Source organism: Lithobates pipiens, unplaced genomic scaffold (genome assembly GCF_037356315.1).
Source record: "Lithobates pipiens isolate NorthernLeopardFrog02 unplaced genomic scaffold, aLitPip1_a1.2 Scaffold_18, whole genome shotgun sequence".
Taxonomy (NCBI): Eukaryota; Metazoa; Chordata; class Amphibia; order Anura; family Ranidae; genus Lithobates; species Lithobates pipiens.
The window spans coordinates 164,379,122-164,402,365 of NW_027507758.1; the positions used below are offsets into that span (position 1 = coordinate 164,379,122).

The 23,244-nt window shown below is 42.9% G+C and overlaps 1 protein-coding gene across 1 annotated transcript in view; it reads right to left on the reverse strand.

Moving 5' to 3' along the window:
- The window catches only part of CCDC170 (coiled-coil domain containing 170), a 137,220-nt gene extending 119,311 nt beyond the window's left edge, over positions 1-17,909 (reverse strand). The window contains exons 1-3 of the mRNA XM_077486340.1: positions 17,628-17,909; positions 10,791-10,867; positions 6,004-6,031 (exon numbers count right to left, since the gene is read on the reverse strand). Coding sequence (XP_077342466.1) covers positions 6,004-6,031; positions 10,791-10,867; positions 17,628-17,786 — 264 coding nt within the window. The 5' untranslated portion in view covers positions 17,787-17,909. The remainder of the gene's footprint in view (positions 1-6,003; positions 6,032-10,790; positions 10,868-17,627) is intronic.
- Positions 17,910-23,244: the final 5,335 nt, after the last annotated feature.

Sequence of the window (23,244 nt, forward strand, 5' to 3'; positions counted from 1 at the left end):
CTATGTTTAGAAATGTAATGTCTATATGTTAAATATTCCTTATCTTATATACAAGCCAAAACACAGAATATGAGAAATACAGGCATACCCCACTTTTAAGTACACAATGGGGTTTATTTACTAAAGCTAGAAAGTGCAAAATCAGGCTCACTTCTGCATAGAAACCAATGAGCTTCTAACCCCAGCTTGTTCAATTAAGTTTTGGTTATAAAACCTGGAAGCTCATTGGTTTCTATGCAGAAGTGAGCCTGATTTTGCACTTTACTTGGGGTATGCCTGTAAGGTAATAAAACAAAAAAGAACAGACAAACCCAATTTAGAAAGGCTCGGAGTTTAAAAATGTATTAGCTATAGAAAAAGATGATAGGAATCCCTATATCATATTTTGCAGACAGTTAACATTTTAGCAGGACCCTTTGGCGAGCCAATATATGGCTAATAATTTTTTATGCATGGCTGTGCTCGGATGACACAGTGTTTTACAATGAGGGGGATACATAAGTATTTTTGGAAAGCTATGCCTACTTTATAACATGGAATTGTAAAAATTTTTTTAAAGCTGATCTTTATTGCATACTTACACTGAAAGTATCTAGACCACTGTAAGTATGCATATCTCATACCTGAGGGGTGGCTGGGAAAGCTGACAATGACTGTAGTAGTTGGCGTTACTACTGTGATAGCCACGATCTTCCAGGTCCTGTGTGAGCGGTTTGCCTGCTGCACACTGGCTATTTTTTCAATATACAGTATATATATATATATATATATATATATATATATATATATATATATATATATATACATACATATGTAACGCTGGCTCCTGACCAGCAGGCGCTATGGTTTTTGAAAAATTAATTTACCTGAAGCCACAGTTGGGCTTTAGGACTATTTTTCCAAATTTCTGGTTTCAATACCAGCTGGGTACCATTGGGTTCTCCTTGACCGCAGGTGTCGCTGTCACCGCCGGCAAGAGTAGAAACGCAGTATAGTTGGGTGCATTGAATGCGACTAGTCTCTTGGAACCAGCCGAGTGGGAGTGTTTTCCTGCTGTGCATTCTGGGGGGTGGTATTTAAGGTACCGATGCCACATGGCAAGGGGTTCATTTTTCTGTCTGTTCGGTTCTAGTGGTCCTCCTGACCCAGCCCCATGGCCCTCCTGGCCTGGGGTGTGGAACTATGCATCCTGAGTCTCGGGGCCGGCTGGCCCAAGGCAACGCAACTGCAGGGACTGGCCTGATGGATTTCGGAGCCTACTGATCCAAGGGTGGTCCGTTGCCGTCTCATCTGAAGGAAGAGGCCCAGTAACTGAAGAACCCCAGGGGAGGACTCTGTTCAGGAGAAGACCGTGCACAAGGCAGGTTTCTCTGAAGGAGCCTGGAGGCTTAGTTGAAGGATGCAACCTGGATCAACACACATACGGTATCGCCGGATCAGCTGAGAGAACCTGGTACCATATGTCAGTTCTTTAAATGTATCCACATCCCTCAGTAATGCTCAAGTGTATCTCACAAGTCTGTGGCAGAGACTTTGTCGAGCACCCCAGCGGCTGCTAGGCCTAGTGAGAGAGGTCTATCCGGGGGTTGTTAAATCCAGTTGTGAAACGGTTTCAATTCTCTGGATTTTCTATAAAAGACTTCAATTTTTCAATCCAAGTACCAGAACTCACGCCTAACCATCTATCCTTTATTAAAAGACTCTGTTCTGTTCTAAATAAATAACCCAAAAGAGGACTCAGTGTCAGTTTCTATATTCCTTGGTCCATCTACCACGGGTACCCTAAGAGGGATAAGAAAACAAGTGAGGTAACGGTAAGCCTAAATAAAACCAGCAGCTCCTTCGGGGGTCAGAGCTACACACAAGTCCATTGAGAGTCTAAGCCAGCTCCTCCTGTCCCCTGCACAGCCCAGCACTTCAGTGAAGGCTGGAGTGGCAGAGGAGAGAGCTGGAGACAGACAGTCCCCAGCTCTCTAATGACAGAATGCTAAGAACTGAGCGATCAGTGGTCTTTGATCACTCAGTGCAGAGCTGGCAGGGAACAGATTCACCATTAGCTATAAGCTGCATCCACCTAGGTGAGTATAAATGTTATTTTTTTTCTAAATCCTAAACTTCTCTTTTAATCAGCTGGACAGTGGCGGCCCATCCATTAGGGGCGTCTGGGCGCAGCTCCCTCTCTCCATGCCAACCCCCTATATGCAATGGCTAGATTCATGCAGAGTATAAATCTATCCACGGCCGCCGCGGCCACCTCCTATTCATGCGTCCGGCCCCTTTCAGGGCACCAGCGCATGAATTACAGCGGCCAGGGTTTTTATTTAGGCACCTGATTAGAGCCAGAGGCTCTAATAGGCTTCAAAATAGGATGGGCTTGGATCACAGAGAATGCGCTCCAATCCCACCCAGATGTGTTACAACAGCAAATGAATATTCGCTGTTGTTGAAAAACTGATCCTCAATCTGGCCAATCAGAAGCGTTGTGAGACACGTTTTCCAATTATCCGAAAAGAGAAGGCTCCTGATTGGCCGCCGAGGAGGAGGGAGGAGACAGAAGCTGCCGCCGCCATCATCGTGCTGACCCGTGGAGAGCAGGAGAATGAGAGGCCGCCGCCGAGCAGGGGAAGCCGCCATTTATGGGGTAAGTGCTACAGACCGACCGGGGGGGCATACTGTTGGCATACTGTTTGCTGCCCCCCAAAAAAAAATTCCACCAGCTGTCACAGCTGCTGGAAAGCTATAAATCGTCAGGTTTATTTTGATCAAACTTGACCAGTGCTTTAAAAAAGAGAGGGAATCTCTAAAGCTGGATGATATTACTTGTATGTTTTTCCTTACTTGAGGGTTTTCTCTTTCCCATGTGTTCCCCGGGTAAGATGGGGAGGTTCAGCAATAAGTTTCATTAACAAATTTCTATGTTTATGATGAAAATGCATTCCGACTATGTTATGGCATTGGAATTTTGTAAAACTCAAATAAAAACATTTTGGAGCTAAAAAAGAGAGGGAACAGCGTGTGTACTGACCAGGAGTTTACAGTCGCCCAAATTTACATTTTTACTTAACTTTTAATACTTTAAAGGAGAAGTCCAGCCTGAGCTTGTTTGGCTTGGCTTCTCCTATGGATCACAGGAGTGCAGTTCGTTTTGCACTCCTGTGACCCATTTTCAGCTGAGAGCAGTCTGAAGTCCGCTCTCTGCTGACATCATAGATGTCAGTCCAGGCACCACCTCATCATGACAATAAAGTCTGGATCCGCCAGGTGCCTGGAGAATTGACACCCATCTCAGCCTCTCAGTGAGCCGCTGAGAGCCTGAGCTGGCCGCCCTCACCCCTCCACAGCTCAGCACTCCAATGAGCAAGGAGTTGAAAGAGCAGAGAGCTGTGACTGACAGTCTACAGCTCTCTGCTCACGGAGCTTTGAAAAAAGAGCGATCAGTGGTGTTTGATTGCTCGGTTCTCAGTGCAGAGGCACCAGGGGACAGTATGAATCTGGGAAAAAAAATAAAACTTTTCCTCCCCTTTAAAAAATATGAAAGATCAAAAATGGCTTGTGTCCATCCATATCTGAAGAACACAGTAACACATCTATCACTTAAAAGTTCTTTAAAGCATCTCTGCATGGAAGCGTGTCTTTCTCTCGCCACATACTGGGTATTCGGGGTGTTTTCAATGTATATGCATATTTAAACAGCTCTTTCAAAGGTCAGTTAGATTATTACTATATCCCAAGATGTTTAATTCCAATGCCCTTTAAGTAAAACATGTGAGTAATATATTTATTTTGACATCCACATAGTTTTTATTCATGCCTTTGAGAGCTGCAATATATACAGTAAGTAGAGATAAACTTAAATAACAATGAAAACATACTTGTTGGTTAGAGCTAGAATATGCTTTTGGGCTGTATCAACCCCTCTTCACTATGGCTCAGAAACTGTGGGCCGAATGTAGCAACAGTGCTGTTTGTTAAGCCTCGTACACACAATCGGATTTTTGGCAAGGAATTGTGTGATGACAGACTGTTTGCCTAAAATCCAACCGTTAGTACACTCCTTCAGACAATTGTTGTCCAACTTTCCGCCAACAAATGTTTGATGGCAGGCTAGTAAATTTTCGGCGGACAATGTTTTTTTGTCATATTTTCGTACCGTATGTACACAAGTCTGTCACACAAAAATCCAAAGTACAAACATGCATGATCGGAATCAATGCTCACCAAACACGACATTAGTAGAAGGTGCCCAAAGGATGGTGCTCAAGAGTTAAAATTCCACGTAGTATATCACTACATTCGTGCTTGTTGTCCGACAATTGTGTACCGTTTGTATGCAAGACAAGTTCCCCACACACACCCTTCGGACAAAAGTCTGACACTCTGTTGGCCAACAATTCGATCGCATGTACAAGGCTTAAGAATCTGTTGATTTCTACAAGCTGTATTTGGGACCCGTGCCAACCTGAGTAAAATGTTATAGGACTATAACAAGACCATGTTTCATAAAAGGCTATACAGCGTGACAGCGTTGAACCTTGTCATGGTGTCAGAAGGGTTAGATGTCACCACTAATGCAAGCTAATAGGCTTTCTGTTCTGAATTGCATGTAAGCAGGTACTTGTGGTGTGTCATTCAGGCTCCATTTTTTGTTTTGCTTCTAGAAGCAAATAGTGTTATCCTATGTGTTCACGCACACTATTTCAGTCTAAAGTTGTTTTTTTAAGCTTCAGCTGCTAGGAGCAGAAAAAAAATGTGTTTTTGGGAGAGATTTGCCAGCAGAAAAAAAAGCTGACAATTCCTAGAAGCTCCTAAATGCTGCTTTTTATAAAAAAAAAAAGAATTTCCTCCAGTGTAGCTCCAACTTCAATCAGGTTAAATGCCAGCCGCCAACCCGACGCTGGTCCCTGCTGACTGACAGCTCTGCCGCATCCCGCTGTTAAATAAACCAAGGAACAGGGCTAACAGATGATGTCACTGGGTGATCCTGTCCCCTTGTGACATTATTGACTGGTTCTTGCTGGATTGATGACGTTACAAGGGGCAGGGTCACCCAGTTTATCGCATTAATCATGATTGACGTTGGATCTACAATATTGTTAAAGGTAAAAACTGTTGTGTTCTTACTCAGTTTTACAATTTTTTTGTATATGAGTAGGGGTACTATGTACCCTATACCTATTCACATAGGATAGGGGGCTGGGATCTGGGGGTAGGCAATCAGCTTCTAACTTCAGCTTGTTAAATTAGGGGCACCAACTTAGGGGTACTCTGGATGATGTAAGGGGGCAATCTAGAGGTAATAAGGGGTCACTCTCGAGGCACTAAGAGGGCACTTTGGGGGTACTAACCTAGTACCGCCAGAGTGCCACCTTAGTGCCTCCAGACTGCCCCTTTACTTCCTCCAGTGCCCCCTTACATCCATCCATTTTTTGTGTGTTTGTGAGACAGTCGGTTGTGGTACAGTATTAGTATTTTGCGGGTACAAGGACTGTGGGTATACATGTGCAGTGTATACAGCAGACATTAATTCAGTTCAATCCCCCTTTAAAACCCTTCCACTGGCCATGCCTATTGTTTGCCACAGCTCGCACAGCAGAACTTATTTTTCAGTTTTTTCCCAGGGTGCCTCACGTCTTCCATAATCGTAGTCTTGTGAGATTTTGTCATGCTGTTTTGACTTTTTAATTGTAAAGCCAGGCATATTACTTGTTATGATTATTGTTAATGTTTACGTATTGTTTGTACTGTTTAAGGGCTAAGTTTGCCTTTAGGAACACGTTATCTTTTAGATTGTAAGCTCTAATGAGCAAGGCCCTCTGATTCCTCTCCTACCAAATTGGATTGTAACTGTAATGTCTGCCTTCATTTTGTAAAGCACATAGCAAACTGTTGGTGCTTTATAAATCCTGCATAAATATGAATATGGTACACCCGTATTTAGGGTATAACATGTTGCTAAGCACTCCAACCCTCGCCCACTTATGCCTAATTGTCACAGTCCCTTACCTTTTTTATGTCTTCTCTTTTCTTGTTTCTACAAATAAAAATATACAGTTAAAATATTATATATATTTTGGTCTAATTTGTAGGATTAAATAATTATGATAGTAATTTGAAGAAGAACACATTTTGTGTTAATTACAACTGTCAGGAGAAATGTATGGGTACTGCAATTTCTGACATTCTTCTGAAAATGCCAATTACCTTCAGGACTTTTGAGACCTGAGGGTCAGAATTCCTCATCTCTGTACTTGTTCCTGGTTAGTAGCTGAGAAAACATTGAAGCACTGCCATCAGCATGACAGTCAGGGAATTAGTTGTCAGGGCTGGGCTCAGCCCTTCCTTCTCTGAGCTGTCCACTTAGCTGTCGGCTAATTGCCAGCTTCCATCTCTCTCCACAGTTACTCAGCTGTTTTCTCATATCCTGCTCATCAGTCCTGCCTACTTAAGCCATCCAGTCCAGAGGAGTTCTGCCTTCGCCTTGGTCAACATCACAAGAAACATCTCCTGCATTCCTGTTTAAAGACTGGCTTTGCTGACATCCCTTCTGGCTCCGGATCCTGCTTGCTGTTCCACTACTTTGATCCCTGACTTCTGGCTTGGCTGACTATCCTTTCTGGTTACTGAACTTTGGCTATGTTTTAACTACATTTGCTCTTTTTACTTTTATTATTGAACAAGTGTGATTTAACTGTACTTCTGTTTCGGTCTGATTTCATGGTTTCTGACACTAGTATCCTTAAAAGGAAAGGTCAGCAGGGGCAGCCTACATAATTATTTATTGTTTTATTTTAATTAACCATTTCAAATAATACAATAATAAGACAGGTAGATCTGTTTGACAACATGGTAGGAGACTTGCGTGGCCAAACAGAAATGTCAAAGAAAGAAAATTGATAATTGCTTACGGTAAAGTGAAAATTTCTACAGGGAGCTTATTGAAAAAAATAATACTCATGAAGGTAAAAGTGATAACCGGTGTTGTCAAATTGTAACATGGTGGCATTAGAAATAACAAAAAAAGGGGAGAAGTGAAGGGTGAGAGTTAGAGCCCTTTCACCCTCACAGCGCCCGGGCGTCGGCGGTTAAGCGTTGCTATTTTTAGCGCTGATTTACCGTTGTTTTAGCAGCACTTTTTGGCCAAAAGCAGGGAGCTTTTAACTCCCGCTAGTGGCCGAAAAGGGTTAAAAGCAAATCCCCAATTCCCATTGATTTCAATGGGCAGGAGCACTTTAGGAGAGGTGTATACACCGCTCCTAATGTGCCTCAAAGAAGCTTCCTTTTTTTACATCCTGCCAGTGCACCGCTCCACTGTGAAAGCACTCGGGCTTTCACATTGGAGTGAAAGGAGAGGTGCTTTACAGGTGCTATTTTCAACGCTATAGCACCTGTAAAACGCCTCAGTGTGAAAGGGGTCTAAGAGAAAGAATGAAACCAGAGGAAAAGTAAAAGGGGGGGCGGGGCAGTAGGAAAGTAAGGAAGGGGGAGAAACCCTTTTCTCCTTGGGTCCCAGGGGAATGGCAGGTAATCAAGAGTTTAGGGCATAGGGTTTGGGTGGGTATACAGAAACCAGGATGACCATATTTTCCAGAAACTCTTATAGGTATCAGAAGAAATGTACCCCCAAAAGTGTTTTGGTAAACCCGTTCAATGAATGTAGTACAAAATACCGGTTGATTATGTCAGAAATTGCAAGCTGTCCTGTGTCTAATGCTGTGTACACACGACCGGACTTTTCGACAGCAAAGGTCTGACGGAACGAATCCGCCAGACAATTCGATCGTGTGTGGGCTTCATCAGACCTTTGCTGTCTAAAAATTAGACGGACTTTAGATTTAGAACATGTTTCAAATCTTTCCAACGGACTCGAGTTCTGTCGAAAAATCAGTTTGTCTGTATGCTAGTCTGATGGACGAAAACCGACACCAGGGCAGCTAGTGGCTACTGGCTATGAACTTCCTTATTCTAGTCCGGTCGTACATCATCATGGTCGAATCCGTCGGACTTTGGTGTGATTGTGTGTGGCCAAGTCTGTTCGTTCGGAAAGTCCGTTGGAAGTCTGCCGAAAGTCCGTTGGGAAGACCGTTGGACCTAGTCTGCCGGAAAGTCCAGTCGTGTGTACACGGCCTTAGGCACACTTCTTATCTTATCCTAAAGAGAAAAACAAGTTCCTATGTTCAGGCTACGAGTCGTTAGTCCAAACCCCATGTTTGTCCAAACCAAGAAGGAAGTTATTAGTGCCATCCCAATCATCTGCAGTTGAACATTTCCTTCCCAACAGCTGCATGCACAGAAACTGGAGGCTATATGGCCTTATTAGGTCAATGATGGTATGAGCATCCCATGCCTTTGTGTACATGCAGCAGTGGGGCAGGGAATGCCCAGGCCATAGAAGATTGGGTGGGTACTTCCTTCCAGGCTCAGCTGAACATAAGTGCTAACTGAACTCAAGTTTATCTTTAACTGTGGATATTAGGACAGATGGTGGGTTTGAGTACTTTAGCAAAAAACAAGTAGGTGGGGCCGTCAAATGTGTGAGCATGTGCATATATTGTATAGATGTATTGCCTATTTTATTTTATTTTGCCCTGACAAAAGCTTCAATCTGTTCACAGAAGGATTATTGACAGGTCGAACTGAGTTTAATCTGACAGTCGGTAATGTTATTTTATTCAATTTCCTGGCTGTAACACTTCCCCTTTTTGCTGAAGTACTGACCTATGATGATAAGGACTTCACAGATACTTTTGACACACATAAGTCAATGACTAAAGCTGACCATAGATATGAGAGAAAAATGGGGGCTGCAAGTCAATGACTAAAGCTGACCATAGATAAATTGAAATTTGGCGGGTTAAGCAGGGACTGGCTGAATTTCAATCCATGTGTGGACTTCCCTGTTCAACAGAAGTTGAAAATTGCATTGACTTTTGTTAAACTGAAATGCTGGAAAACCTTTGTTGTTCAGTCCATTGCGACAATGGAGAACCCCACTGTCAGAATGCAATGTCTCAGCTGGGAAGATTTCTTCATCCACCTTACTTATGTGGATGGAGGAATTGGTTTGTTTTTCACTTCAGCTCACTGGCTGAATGAAAAAAACAACAAACGACATATGGCCAGCTTAAGAAAGCATTAAAGCTAGTGGTTAACCTATGGCCTTCTGTCAAGTAGTATTTTCAGAAGTTGGTTTGGCAATTGCAGCCCCCACTTTTCTCTCATAACAAGAGTACATTAAACAAACCTATCACAATGGTTCCATGACTAAACTCATTATGATGTAAGCAGAAAGGCAGAAATAAAATCAACAGTGGCTTATTTTGTCACTACTGGAGTAGGTCATGTTAGAAGGTGTGGACATTTTTGCTATAGCAATGATCATAACATATTCACTATGGTACAAACTCCACCTCCTTTATCTGCAGACTTTGTGAGCAAAGTATTATGGTGCTACTGCATTTATATCTGTAAGCAATATATAATTTTTAGCAGTAATTTTATTTCTTCACCAACTAAATTAATTTCTCAAAACCTTTAAGTGCGATAATAATGTTCTTTTAAATGTCAAGTTTTACATAAAAATTCGTTTTTTGGGGTGCAGATCTGCTAGCTAACAAGGAAAATACATCTGGTGATAAAATACCACAACAAACGTATTACTGGTTTAAGGACCAATCCTTAGACTGTAAAAATTAGACATAGTTTTGTTCAAGTACAACATGGAAGCTTCTGAGCAGAAATCCAGACATGATTTGTCCAATGATAATTATTCAATGGTTTTAATGGTTTTCTCAGTCTGTATGGTGGACATATATTAATTCTGTCACTAATTTTTTCCTTTTGCTTATTGGTTGTTTTTTTTCTTTATATATAATATATATATATATATATATATATATATATATATATATATATATATATATATATATATATACTTTTTTTAAGATATTATATGATGCATACGCATGTTGATATAATTGTATCCAACTTTCCTTGACCACAACTATTGCACTGAGCTTACAATTCTACTCATTAGTTCCTTCCAGGAGATTCGGCTAATGATTATTGTTTTTTATTGTTTTTAATTGAGGGTTAGAGGTACAGTCATTTGAATGAATGTTGTTTTTATACATTTATCTTTTTTGGATTCATATTTATTTAGTATTTTCCATAAAGCTCTCTATATACTGTGCTCATTTATTTTTGCAGTCAAAGTATTCTCCCTTTCATTTTTTTATTTTTTTTCTCTTGTTTCCCATACCCCTACTCCTTCCCTTTTTTGTAGTGTTTTTGGGGATTTTCTCTTTTTTTCAGTTGTGATTTTCCTGTGGAGCTACTTACCTCCCTATCTAGAAAAAAACCTGCCCGTGACAACTTTAGACCATGTAGTGTAAACTTATTTCTTATCATACCCCTTTGCTACCACACATTTCTACATTAATATTTTTCTGTATAATCCAACGGGCAAATATAATTTATTCCTATACATATCGCAAAAAAAGCTAAACTGCAGGCAGATTAAAAAAAATGCACAAATTAATGTTAATCTGTAATTATTAACCTCAATCTGTCCTAAATAATCTCAAAACTGAATGGACAGAAATACAAATGGTTTGGCTGGCAAAACAGCTCCCATATTTGTATTTCATCTGTATGCATGTAGCTCAACAAGCTGTGTGCATGTAGTTCAACTTCTAATGAATATTGGCACCAGAGTCCAAAGTTTTAAAAGGAACATGGTACTTTTTTTTTTTTTTTTTTTTTTTAACTTGCAATCTTTTAGTATTTCATACCTCTTACCACTTTTGGTTCCCACAGTTTCATCCATAAAGTCCACACGTATTCTATTACGTTTAAAGTGCTCTTGTGCCTGATAAAAAAATAGAATGGAATTTAGTATGAGCACACACACACTCAATATCACTAGTTTGTAGGTTAGCCTTAAAGTAGCCCTATCATCTACAAGAAGCAGCACCTTAAACCTATGTCTGAAAAGATACAAACTTGAAGTGGAACTAATGGTAAAAATGCTTACCTTAATTCTAACGGTCTGACACCCATGAAGTGCCTTGCCGTAAATTTCTCCCCAGCTTCTTCCTCAATCTTGATTGGCCGGCATGGGATGACATCACTCCTGCACATGCATAGGACTTTAGTCATTATGCTGGAATGTAAACCGAACTGCCAATACACAGTTCAATGTACATTCCTAAGGCAATAAATACCCTGCCAGTTCACAATCTTTTATATTGTAACTATAGGTGCACTAAAAATGGAATCTCTGCCTTTGCACTGAACTAGCCTTAAAGCTGTCCCTACAGGAGGCAGCACCGACAAAGGATGGGCCACTGAAGCCTTTGATTGATGTACACAGGGCCGGTGCTACCAATAGGCAAACTAGGCAGCCACCTAGGACACACTGCTGCCTAGGGCTACTCTCTTCTCTCGGCAGCAACCAACTGAGTCTCAGCATCAGCAGGCAGCCGCCACTCCATTGGCACATAGTGTCAGGGGTGCAGCGGCAGCGGAGGACTGTGTCTTTGTCCTGACTCCTGAATGAATAGAAACAAGCAAACATTCATTGATGGGTGCTGGTGTGGCAGCTTTGATGGGCGCTGGTAGGCTGCATTGATGGGCACTGGCGGGCTGCATTTGATGGACACTTCATTAAAAAGGTGGGGTATACATGGGCAGGACAAAGGGGTGGGATCAGGGGTGGAGCCAAAGGGGACGGCAAAATTAGGTTTCACCTAGGATGTCAAAAATTCTTGCACCAGCCCTGGATGTACAGGCTTTACTAGCCATCTCCCCTGCAGTCACCGCTAGCTAACACAGGAGAAATCACCTCACCAGCTTGGAGCTGCCTGAAAGTAGATAAGTATGTGGGTGGGTGCAACGTGGTGTGGCAGCAATAATACACACTCAGTCCAGATGCAATTGAGAGAACTTGTATTGAAGACAAGAACAAACAGTTCTCAACAAGCCCAGCTGAAAGAAGCCCAATCGGGAACATTCATGATTGACAACAGCATGTAGCAGGGTGGGTCTCAGCCGAGCTGACAGCATCTGATTGGAGGGGTGAAATGCAGCCTGGCCAGTTCGAGCCCAAGTGGGGAGGTTTCCAGGAATAGGAGTGGATCCCTACAATTTCTCTACTTATCTTGAACCTTTCCTTGCCGCTAATACTGTCACTGACAGACAAGTGACCTATCCTACACGATCCACATGCTAAAGGTGCACCAAACCGAGGCTGTGCTTCCGACATGATGTGACGGGGTATCACGTACAAGTCTGCTAAAGTAGCATGGTTGGGGAGTGGAAATGGGTTGGTCCCCAAATTGATATATTGTACCAGGATCTTTTCCTTGTGAACTTTGGACAGGGTGCATGTAGCCAGCCATTCTCCGGGCGTCATCGGGTCCTTGTGGAGTTCTATCATCACTGTGACCCCTTGAAGTTTCTTGTGGGCCCCAATGGGGCAAGACCAGACTACCTGTTGGAGGGGTGCCAATGGCAGCTTCTGTTTAGGGGGTGTACAAATAACCCTGACCTGCTTGGGCTGTTTCCTGGCCACCCTGTGCCCGCCGGCCAGAATATTCAAACTTGGCCAGCAAGCGGAGCAAGTCAAAGTCTTTTAACACATTCATGCCCAAAACAATGGGTACTGAAGAGTTGACTGAGCCACGTGTCACTACCACTCCTACCCAATCCAACACCTGGTTGTCAATCTGGATCTTTGCCCAGGTGATACCTTCCACCAGGATGGGCAAGTTGTTGGCTGCTTTAAGGGAAAGCCAGGAGAGGTCCAATTGATCTGTCATCCCGAACCGATGAATAAAGAAGTCATACTTGATGACTGTAACTTCAGACCCTGTGTCGATTAGGCATGGGACCTCCAGGCCATTGAAAATGGCAGACACCATTGGACTTGGGGCAACCATGGACTGTGGTTAGCTGGGATCTTGTGTTGCTGGTCCTGGGGATCGTCCGCCTTCCCCTGGAAGCTGCTAGTTTTTTGCTGCAGATGCTTTTAATTTTAGGCCTGCCACAGTTCATGCTCACATGGCCATAACAACCACACCACCATCACTTATGATCTTCCTCTTGGTCCCTCCATAGTGGATTCTTGCTCCTAAAGTGAGATGCAGAATCCCATTGAAGCATGGACACCTGTTATTTCAGAGAAGCCACGTCCAAGGCGAGTTCCCTTAGTGTAGTCTGTATGTCCAGCGGTCAGGAGGCCAAAGTCTCTTCTTTCATATGCAGCAGATCATACTTTTTAATTATTGCTACCATCTTTCTGTTTCCGGGCAACTGTGTCCACCACAATCTCGTGAGAGATATCGGGTTGTACTCTAATTCCTTCCTGCAGGGCCCTCCTGACTGGGCCTGCTTTCAGATCTGCAAAGAGCTGCCCCCTCACAGTATGTGGCCCTTCTTCTTCCAGTCATTTCCAGAGGCACTGGAGTGGCACCGCAAAGTGTGTGAGACTGTCATCCACCTGCTGTCTCTAGACAAATAATCTATGCCTCAGCTATGGGACCATCAAATTTTCTCCGAACAGGCCCTCTAGGTGTGTCATGATTTACTCCAGGGTGGCCCGGTCCTCTTCTGGTAGAGCCATTATTCCTTGTTGGGCATCATCCTTCAATAAGTTTTTGACTAGCACCATGATCAACTAGGCAGGAACCTGGTACAGGGGCACAGCTCTCTTTAGCCTCCCCTCCCACTCTGCCAAGGGAGCCATTAAACTTAGGCACCAGGGCCAGGGCCAGGGCCAATCTTAACTGTGCCATGATGGCGTCTGCTCCTGCTTCCACACCCATCATGGAATGTAAAATACCCTGGCTGCACGTGTGGTTGGGTGCAACAGCAATAACACACAGAAGCAATTGACAGAATTTGCATAGAAGACATGGAAAACAGCTTACAACAATGTTGGCGGAAAGAACTTCAACTGGGAACACTCACAGATGTCAACAGCGTATAATGGACCGGGTCTCAGCTAAACTGACAATGTCTGTCTGGAGGGGGGGGATGTGGCCTGCCTGGTCCGAGCCCAAGTGGGGAGATTTCCAGGAAGAGAAGCAGGTCCCTATGCTTTCTCTACTCATCTGGAATGTTTCCCTGCCGCTAATACTGTCCCTGACAGACAGGTGATCTGTCCCTACCTTATCTACATGCTAAAAGAGCACCAAACACAAGAGCGAGGGTCTTAAAAAGACTCTGCTACATGGGCTGTCAGCATCGAGCCAGATGGCTGCCCCAATGACCCAGGAAAGCAAAGAGGGACCATGTTCCTCCTGACTTCTCCCTCAGCACTGCTGCTGCGGTTGAGCACGACCTGCAGTGGAAAAAATAGACTGCACCTGCCCACAAGTGCACACATCTTTCTTATACAGGTTAATTAGAAAACATATTTAGAGGAGGAGGGGGACAGTTTTATTACTAGTTAGATATATAGTCGGAATTCCACTTTAAGCTAACTTTACACTTTTTGGAGTATAGTTCATTTGTTTTCATGTTTTTCACAAGTGCATCATTTCTACACATGTGAACAGCTCCTTACTTCGACAAACCACAAACCATTTTTTTATGGAGTAAGAAAGAGCTACAATTTCTGTCAGGCTGTCACTGGCACAAACAACAATAATAACATTGTCAGAAGTTCAAAGCCTCTTAAAGCTCTTGTTAAGTCTGGAAGTAGGGTAAAATCTCCCTATAGCTGACATAGAAGGCAATAAAAATGTGACCCAACCATTCACTCTGCTTAAAAACAGGATTTTTAAAACAGCTTACCTGTAAAATCCTTTTCTTTGATGTACATCAGGGGACACAGAGCCATAGTAGTTACTATGTGGGTTAATAGGCCACCTTTAGGTGATGGACACTGGCATGCCCTAAAACCAGAAGTGCACTTCCTATATAAACCCTCCCACTACTGAGACTACCTCAGTTTTTTCGCCAGTGTCTAAGGTGTTGGTCATGAGCAAAGATGCCCTGTGCTGAGCTCCACTGGAGCAATCCTTGCTGGGGCTAGCCATGCTGACCGGATCCGTTCAGAGTGTCCTTTAATGGGCCTAAAGAACGGTACCCGGGCCTCGTGTCCAAAGAAACAAGGTTTTGCTTGCGAGTGCTTCTCTTTTTAGAGAGCTGGACCCTGGGATCCAGTACTTTTTGGTAGTAAGGCCAAAAAAGTTTTTACTGGCAGGGTGCAGTTGGTCCAGGATTGTGGGTAACCTCTGAGTTCCCCTGCTCCTTAAGGTTTCGGAGCCCACCATGAAGGGTGAAGTTTGTGTTCATCTCAGATAACCCTGCGGCAGAAAGGTAAGTGGAGTTTTCTAAGAAATAACTTGTAAACTATGTTTACTATGCTTCAGTTTGTGAATGAACGGGGAGTTCTATACAGAGCTATACCTATCCATTCATTTTGTGCAGCTAAGGCCGCGTACACACAGGCGGACTGTCTGATGGACTTGGTCCGCTGAAACGTGTTTCAGCGGACAGTCCGCTCGTGTGTGGGCTTCAGCGGACTTTTTCAGCGGACAGTCTGGCGGACTAAGTCTTTCGGAATTTCCGTAATATTGTCCGTCCAACTTTGGTTTCAGCGGACAGTCCGCTCGTGAGTAGGCAAGTTGGACGGACTAAGTATGGCGCATGCTCAGAAAGGATTTACACGGCCGAAGGTTGCATTGCAGTGTATTGGACGTCGTATTTCTAGTCCCGTCGTACGTGCTGTACACGTCATCGCGCAAGCTTTCAGCGGACTGTCTGTTCATCGTGTGTGGTCAAGTCCGTTCATTTAAAAGTAGGACGGACTGTCTGTCGGATTGTCTGACGGACTTAGTTTGACGGACAATCCTCTCGTGTGTACGCGGCCTAAGGCTGCAGAGACGGAGATTAAGGGAGGGGCTGGTATTTACCAGCCCCTTCCTTGTCCAAATAGCCAATCGGTATCGATCACTGACTCTGTTCTTTCATAACTGATTCATTATAAACTATGCTTCAGTTTGTGAATGAATGGGAAGTTGTGTACAGTGCTACACCTATCCATTCATTTTGTGCAGCTAAGGCTGCAGAGATGGAGATTAAGGGCTGTGTCCTTAGCCTCCTTTCTCTGTTACAATGGTGGAACGTCAGAAGTCTGTTTTGACCCCTGATATCTCACCAAAGCCCCCCAATGTATTCCTAAAAAAATTGTAAAAAGTCATAAAAAAGATATTGTAAAAAATAAAAATAAAAAAAATTGTAAAAAAATAATAAAAATAAAATAAACAAAATAAAAACTACTGACATCAGTGGCGGAACTACCAGGGTCTCAAAAGTGGTGTTCTGCCTCCAGCCGGGGCTTGGAGAGAAGGGCCCCAGACGGAGTCACGGGGTCAGGCCTTGGCCAGGGGTCATTGTTACTTGCACTGGGGCCCTAAAGATTCTAGTTATTCCTCTGCCACACTCAATGCATTGCATTGTAAATTGCATACACTAGACCACAGCACTCCATATACCACACTGTACATTACAAGCTCTGAACTAACACACAATACATTCTGCTGTGTATATAATGTTCTCTGGACTTCCACGCTTCCATACCCTGCAATGTACGTAGAATACTCTTGACCACCACACTCCATACCTTGCAGTATACATTGCACCCACATACTGTACTGCATATTATGTACCCTGGAATGCCATACTTTATACGCTGTATATTCTAGATCAGCCTTTCTCAACCTTTTCAACACAGAGGAACCCTTGATATAGTTCTCCGATCTCGGGGAAACCCCTTCTAAAAAATTTAAATCTACAACTCATGATACATTAGTGTGATGGTCACTGGGAAGAATGGTCCTTACACTTGTGGTCATTGGGAAGAATTACCTCCTTACAGATAGCTAAAAAGAGCAATAGTGTCGGTGGGAACTTATCTGAGAGGCAAAAATTGCCCAATGCTGAAGGAACCCCTAGCAACCTCTGGAGAAACCCTAGGGTCCCATGGAACACTGGTTGAGGATCACTGTTCTAGACCTTCAAAATCCATATGCTGCACTACAGGTTATTTAAGCCACACTGCTTCACTCCACGTTTTATATTATGTACCATAGCACTCCACTCTGTACACTCTGCTAATTACTATATTAATAAGGTATGACAACACAGTATTGATGTATCCAAAAATTCACCAACTGTTGATGATTGCAGAAAATGAAATATGTGGACTGTAAGGTGACATATAGTGTAGGGGCTAAATATAGGACTGAAAATGATAATTCAAGATATAACACATTTTTTCATATAAAAAAAGGAATAATCCTTTCATCACACATGCACTAAAGTTAGAAAAAACTTGGCCAGGGTGATGGATCAGCAATTTGAACAAATAAAGTGTAGCTTTTTATCAACTGTTTATTGGTAACATACAGCCATTCTTTTTTTATTAACGTATTTTATGAAAATCTACTGTGTTCACTACAGCTTTATATCATAACAACATTAATAAAATAAATAATGGTTGTAAGGCGCAGATACCAATTTTCATCCTTTAACAACCCAACATTTTGACAATTTCTGAGCCACATAAAAAAATAAATACAATTATATATTTAATGAACATCATATTATTTAAAGTGTACCTCTGGTTCTTCTCCCGTTAGTGAGATGGTTGGAGAGACGGAACGGAAGGCTGTATTTCTATTATTATGAAGGTGTCTGCTTCCATAAGCTGCCTTGGCTCCTGGGACGCTGGATGGAGATGGGGAATCGCCATTGTTGCTCAGGCTGCTGTTGCTCATTCTCAAGGGACTAGACAACTTTAAGGGAATTGGAATATAAATATTGTCTGGATCTTTCTGCTGTCAGCTAACGAGTACAGCTCTGCCAGCACTACGAAATGAGCACAAATGTTTCCAGGAGACATGGCTGCATAGCAACCTGTATACACACAGGGCAGGGTTGTGTTCATGAATAGGAGGAGGTGTCATTGAGTCACAATGTGAATTGCTTGGGAAAAGGTTCCGAGAAAGTTTATACAAATAATAAAAAAAAAAAAAAGTTAGCAAAAAGGTTCTTTTTGTAGCAATTTGTCTAAAACACACACAATCCTTAATGGCATTGTAGCTTTAAGAGGCATTACTGGAAGGACTAGCTAGCTGAGTCTTGCTGCTCACACATCCTTGGTTGGTTTTTAAACAGGAAACAACAGTGTTAAGTCTTCCTAAACTAGAAATAAGTAAAACTGCATCTTTTAGTTAAAAATCCGTTGCTGAGTATTTGGCGATTAAATGTTGGCAAAGCCGATTTAAAACCCATGTCATGTCATTTTCTAAATTAAACATTAACAAAAAAATGTATATGCACATATAATATAATATAATATAATACAATATAAATCTTTGAATATTTTCCTAATAATCAAATAAATGATCTAACAAACATGATTTGCATTTATGTAGCCTATATAAAGTTGACACTGTGGGGGTTATTTACGAAAGGCAAATCCACATTGCACTGCAAGTGCACTTGGAAGTGCAGTCATTCTAAAGGCCCGTACACACAACCGGACTTTTTGACCACAAACATGCAAATTAGCTGTTTTAGAGCAACATCTGACCATGTGTACGCTCCATCGGACAAACTTTTTCGGTTTTCATCTGACTTTTGTTGGCTGTGCGAACGGACAAACTTTCTGGCAACAAAAGTCTGATGGAGCAAAGTCTGATCGTGTGTAAAGAAAACCATAGGACTTTTGTACAAAGTACAAACATGCATGCTCACAACCAATGCAAAAGATCAGACAACAATACAGAAGTTGACCAAAGGTGGCGGTAAAGAGCAGAAAAAGCACGTGATTTGGTGAAAGTTGGCTGAAAAAGTCCTGCCCTGTGTATGCAATACAAGTTCTCCGCCGATTCCCTTTGTATAAAAATCCACAGGAAAGTTTGTACAAAGTCCGATCATGTGCATGAGGCTTTAATCTTATGCCCCATGCACACAGTCGGACATTCCGACCACAAAAACCGTCAGATTTTTTCTCACGGATTTTGGCCGAAACTTGTGTTGCATACACACGGTCGCACAAAGTTGTCAGAAAATACGATCTTTCTGAGCGAGGTGACGTAAAACATGTACGTCAGGACTATAAACAGGCCAGTAGCCAATAGTTTCGTCTCTTAGTCTATTCTGAGCATGCGTGGCATTTTGTCCGTCGGAATTGTCTACACACGATCGGAATTTATGCGATCGGATTTTGTTGTCAGAAAATTTTAGATCCTGCTCTCAAACTTTGTGCATCGGAAAATCAGACGGAAAAAGTCAGATGGAGCCCACACACGTTCGGATTTTCCGTCAACATGATCCGATCACACATTTTCCATTGGAAAATCCGACCGTGTGTACAGGGCATATGGGGTAGATCTGAAATGAGTGGAAGCTCTGCTGATTTTATCATCCAAATATGTGCAAGCTTAAATGCTGTTTTTATTTTCCTTTCATGTCGCCCTCGGATCTACAGCGACTTTACTTCCAAGTGCACTTTCAGTGCATATTCAACTGCACTTGCAGTGCAAAGTGGATTTTCCTTTAGTAAATAACCCCCTGTGTAATGTTAATTAACCACTTCGCATCCAGGCCAATTCTGACATTTCTCTCCTACATGTAAAATTCATAATTTTTTTGCTAGAAAATTACATAGAACCCCCAAACATTATATATGTTTTTTTTAGCAAAGACCCTAGAGAATACAATGGCGGTCATTGCAACTTTTTATCTCGCACGGTATTAGCGCAGCAATTTTTCGAACATGTTTTTTTCAGAAAAAAAAAACAGTTTCATGCTTTAAAAAAAAAACAGTAAAGTTAGCCCAATTTTTTTGCATAATGTGAAAGAGGAAGATATGCTGAGTAAATAGATATCCAACATGCCACGCTTCAAAATTGCATGCACTCGTGGGATGGCGCCAAACGCTGGTATTTAAAAATCCCCATAGGCGACGCTTTAAATTTTTTTACTGGTTACATGTTTTGTGTTACAGAGGAGGTCTAGGGCTAGAATTATTGCTCTCACTCTAACGTTTGCGGCGATACCTCATATGTGTGGTTTGAACACCGTTTTCATATGTGGGCGGGACTTACGTATGCGTTCGCTTCTGCATACGAGCTCACGGGGACAGGGGTGCTTTAAAAAAAATTTTTATTATTGTTAATTTTATTTTTATTTTTTTAGTTTGACACTTAAAATAATTTGATTACTTTTATTCCTATTACAAGGAATGTAAACATCCCTTGAAGTAGGAATATGGCATGATCGGACCTATTTACAGTGAGATATGGGGTCAATAAGACCCCATATCTCACCTCTAGGCTGGGAAGCCTAAAATAAAAAAATAAAAAAAACAATCCTGGCTTCCCAGCCAAAACGGCGCCGTTAATTTGAATGCAGAGGCCGGGGCGTGACGTCATAACATCGCGCCCGACCTCCGAACGATCATAGAGACTCCGGGGATGATCTGGTCAGCCGGAAATCTCTATGGTATCATCTGGGGGCTGGCAGATCCTGTGACCGACTCACCAGATCAAGGAGCGGTGAGTCGGTACAAGCGCCGGAGGGCGGCGGGAGGGGGGGCGTCCCCTCCCGCCACTCGTAAGAACAATCAAGCCGTGGAACAGCCGCTATGATCATTCTTATGGTGCAGGGAATCGCTGGCTGAAAATACCGATATCTGAATGATGTCTGTGGCCTCAGGCATCATTCAGATATTACACCACAAAGCCCACGACGTCATATGATGTAGTATGGGCGCCAAGTGGTTAATAAAAGCTATCAAAATAATACTTCTACATGGGAGCACTGAGGTTCTGGGTTCAGCTACCAACCTATATACATAATATACAATACTGTGCAAACGTTTTAGACCCCTTTCACACTAGGGCCACGGCCACGTTAGCACTAAAGCGCTGCTCGTTTTAGTGGTGCGTTAGCGCTGTTTAAACGGCACATTTTGGCCGCTAGCAGGTCGCTTTTAACCTCAAAGAAAGGGTTAAAAGCGCCTGTGTTGTGGTGCTTCCAAAACACATTTCAATGGGCAGGGCATATTGGGAGAGCTAAATACAGCACTCTCAAACCTCCCCAAAGATGTTGCTTGCAGGACTTTTCTTAATGTCCCACAAGCGCCCAGTGTGAAAAGTCGCACTGAAATGAATGGGAATCGATTTTCATGTGCTTTACAGGCACTATTTCTATCTATTTCTAGCACTAAAACACCTGAAAACCGTCTGAGTGTGAAAGGGGTCTTAGGCAGGTTCGAAGAAATGCTGTAAAGTAGAAACGCTTTCAAAGGTATATTATTTATTTGTTATTTTTATAAATTTACAAAATGAAAAGTGAGTGAACAGAAGATAAATGTAGATCAAATCAATATACCCTACCCTTTTGCCCCGTACACACGATCAGACTTTGCGACAACAAAATCGTGGAATTTTGTTCAAAGGTTGTTGGCTTCAACTTGTCTTGCATACACACAGTCACACAAATGTTGGCCAACAATTACGAACATGGGAACGTGGTGACGTACGACGAGCCGAGAAAAAGGAAGTTCAATAGCCAGTACGGCTCCTTCTGCTAGATTTCTGAGCATGCGTGAACTTTTGAAATTCCGACAATGTTTTGTTGGAGGATAATTTGAGAACCTGCTGGTCAACATTTGGTGGCAGAAAGTCCGATAACAAATGTTCGAAGGAGCATACACATGGTTGGACTTTCAACCATAAAGCTCACATTTGTTGTCGGAAAATCTGATCGGATCGTGTGTATGGGGCATTAGGCTTAAAAACAGCATCAATTCTTCTACGTACACTTGCACATGGTTTTGAAGCAACTCAGCAGGTAGATTGTTCCACACATTTCGGAGAACTAAGGGACCAGGGACCAGTTGAATTGCGATCCATTTATGGGCAGGTTGATTGTACAGAAGTTGATCTACCATTTGATTTCTGTATAACCAGTCTGTTGGATTTTCCCTGCTCGATCAACACCACCGCCTATAGCCAGCAACCCCGATCAGTATATTCTGATGGCAGGGAAGTCAGAATACAATACCTCAGCATGAGGATTCTCTCATCCACATCAAATGCGTGGATGGGGCAATCAAGTAATTGTTTTTTCATTCAACCTGCGAAAAAATATGACTCATCCATGGGCTGCCTTTTTGTTTCAGCAAATTCTGAAATACTCTTTAACCACTTAAGGGTCTTAGATATACTGCGTCTGGGCGGCCAGGCTTCCTGCTCGCAATCATGTACAGGTATGTCATTTCGTGCAGTGTGTCTGGGGCGCACACGTGCCACCAGAGACTCTCTTCCACTGTGATTGGACACAGCGGAAGCCAAAAAGTGGGTACAGCGGCCGCGAAGGGCACTGGAACCTGCTGATTTTCATGGGAGAGGCAGAACGGTGGTCTGCCTAAGTAAACAAGGCAGGCCGCCATTGTGTGAGGGGAGAAGATGGAGATCTTGTGTTTCTGCTAAGCACAAACACAGATCTCTCTTTTCCTCCAGTCACAACATTCCCCCCACAGTTAGAAAGCATTCTCTAGGAGCACACTTAACCCTTTGATTGCCCCTGATGTTAACCCCTTAGGCCGCGTACACACGCGCGGACTGTTCGCCCAACTTTGTCCGTCCAACAGTTTCGGCAAACAGTCCGCTCAAACTTAGCATGGACGGACATGGCCACACACGACGGACGAACAGTTTGCTGAAACCGTGCGCGATGACGTTTCGGCACGCACGACGGATCGAAAATTTCGACGTCCAATACACTGCAATGCAACCTTCCGACGTGGAAATCCTTTCTGAGCATGCGCGAGACTTAGTTGGCCGAACAAGCCTACACACGAGCGAACAGTCCGCTGAAACCTTGTTTCAGCGGACAGTTTTTCGGAATTTCCGTAAGACCTTGTTCGTCCAACTGTCCGCTGAAACTGTCCGCTGAAGCCCCACACACGAGCGGACTGTCCGCCCAAACACTGTTCAGCGGACAAGGTTGGGCGAACAGTCCGCGCGTGTGTACGCGGCCTTACCTGCCAGTGTCATTAGTACAATTACAGTGCATATTATTTAGCACTGATCACTGCATTAGTGGTCCTCAAAAAGTGTCAAAAGTGTCAGCTAGGTATCCGATTTGTCCGCCGCAACATCGCAGTCCCATTCCTGGTAAAAAATAAATAAATAAATAAATAACAATTCCATAAATATA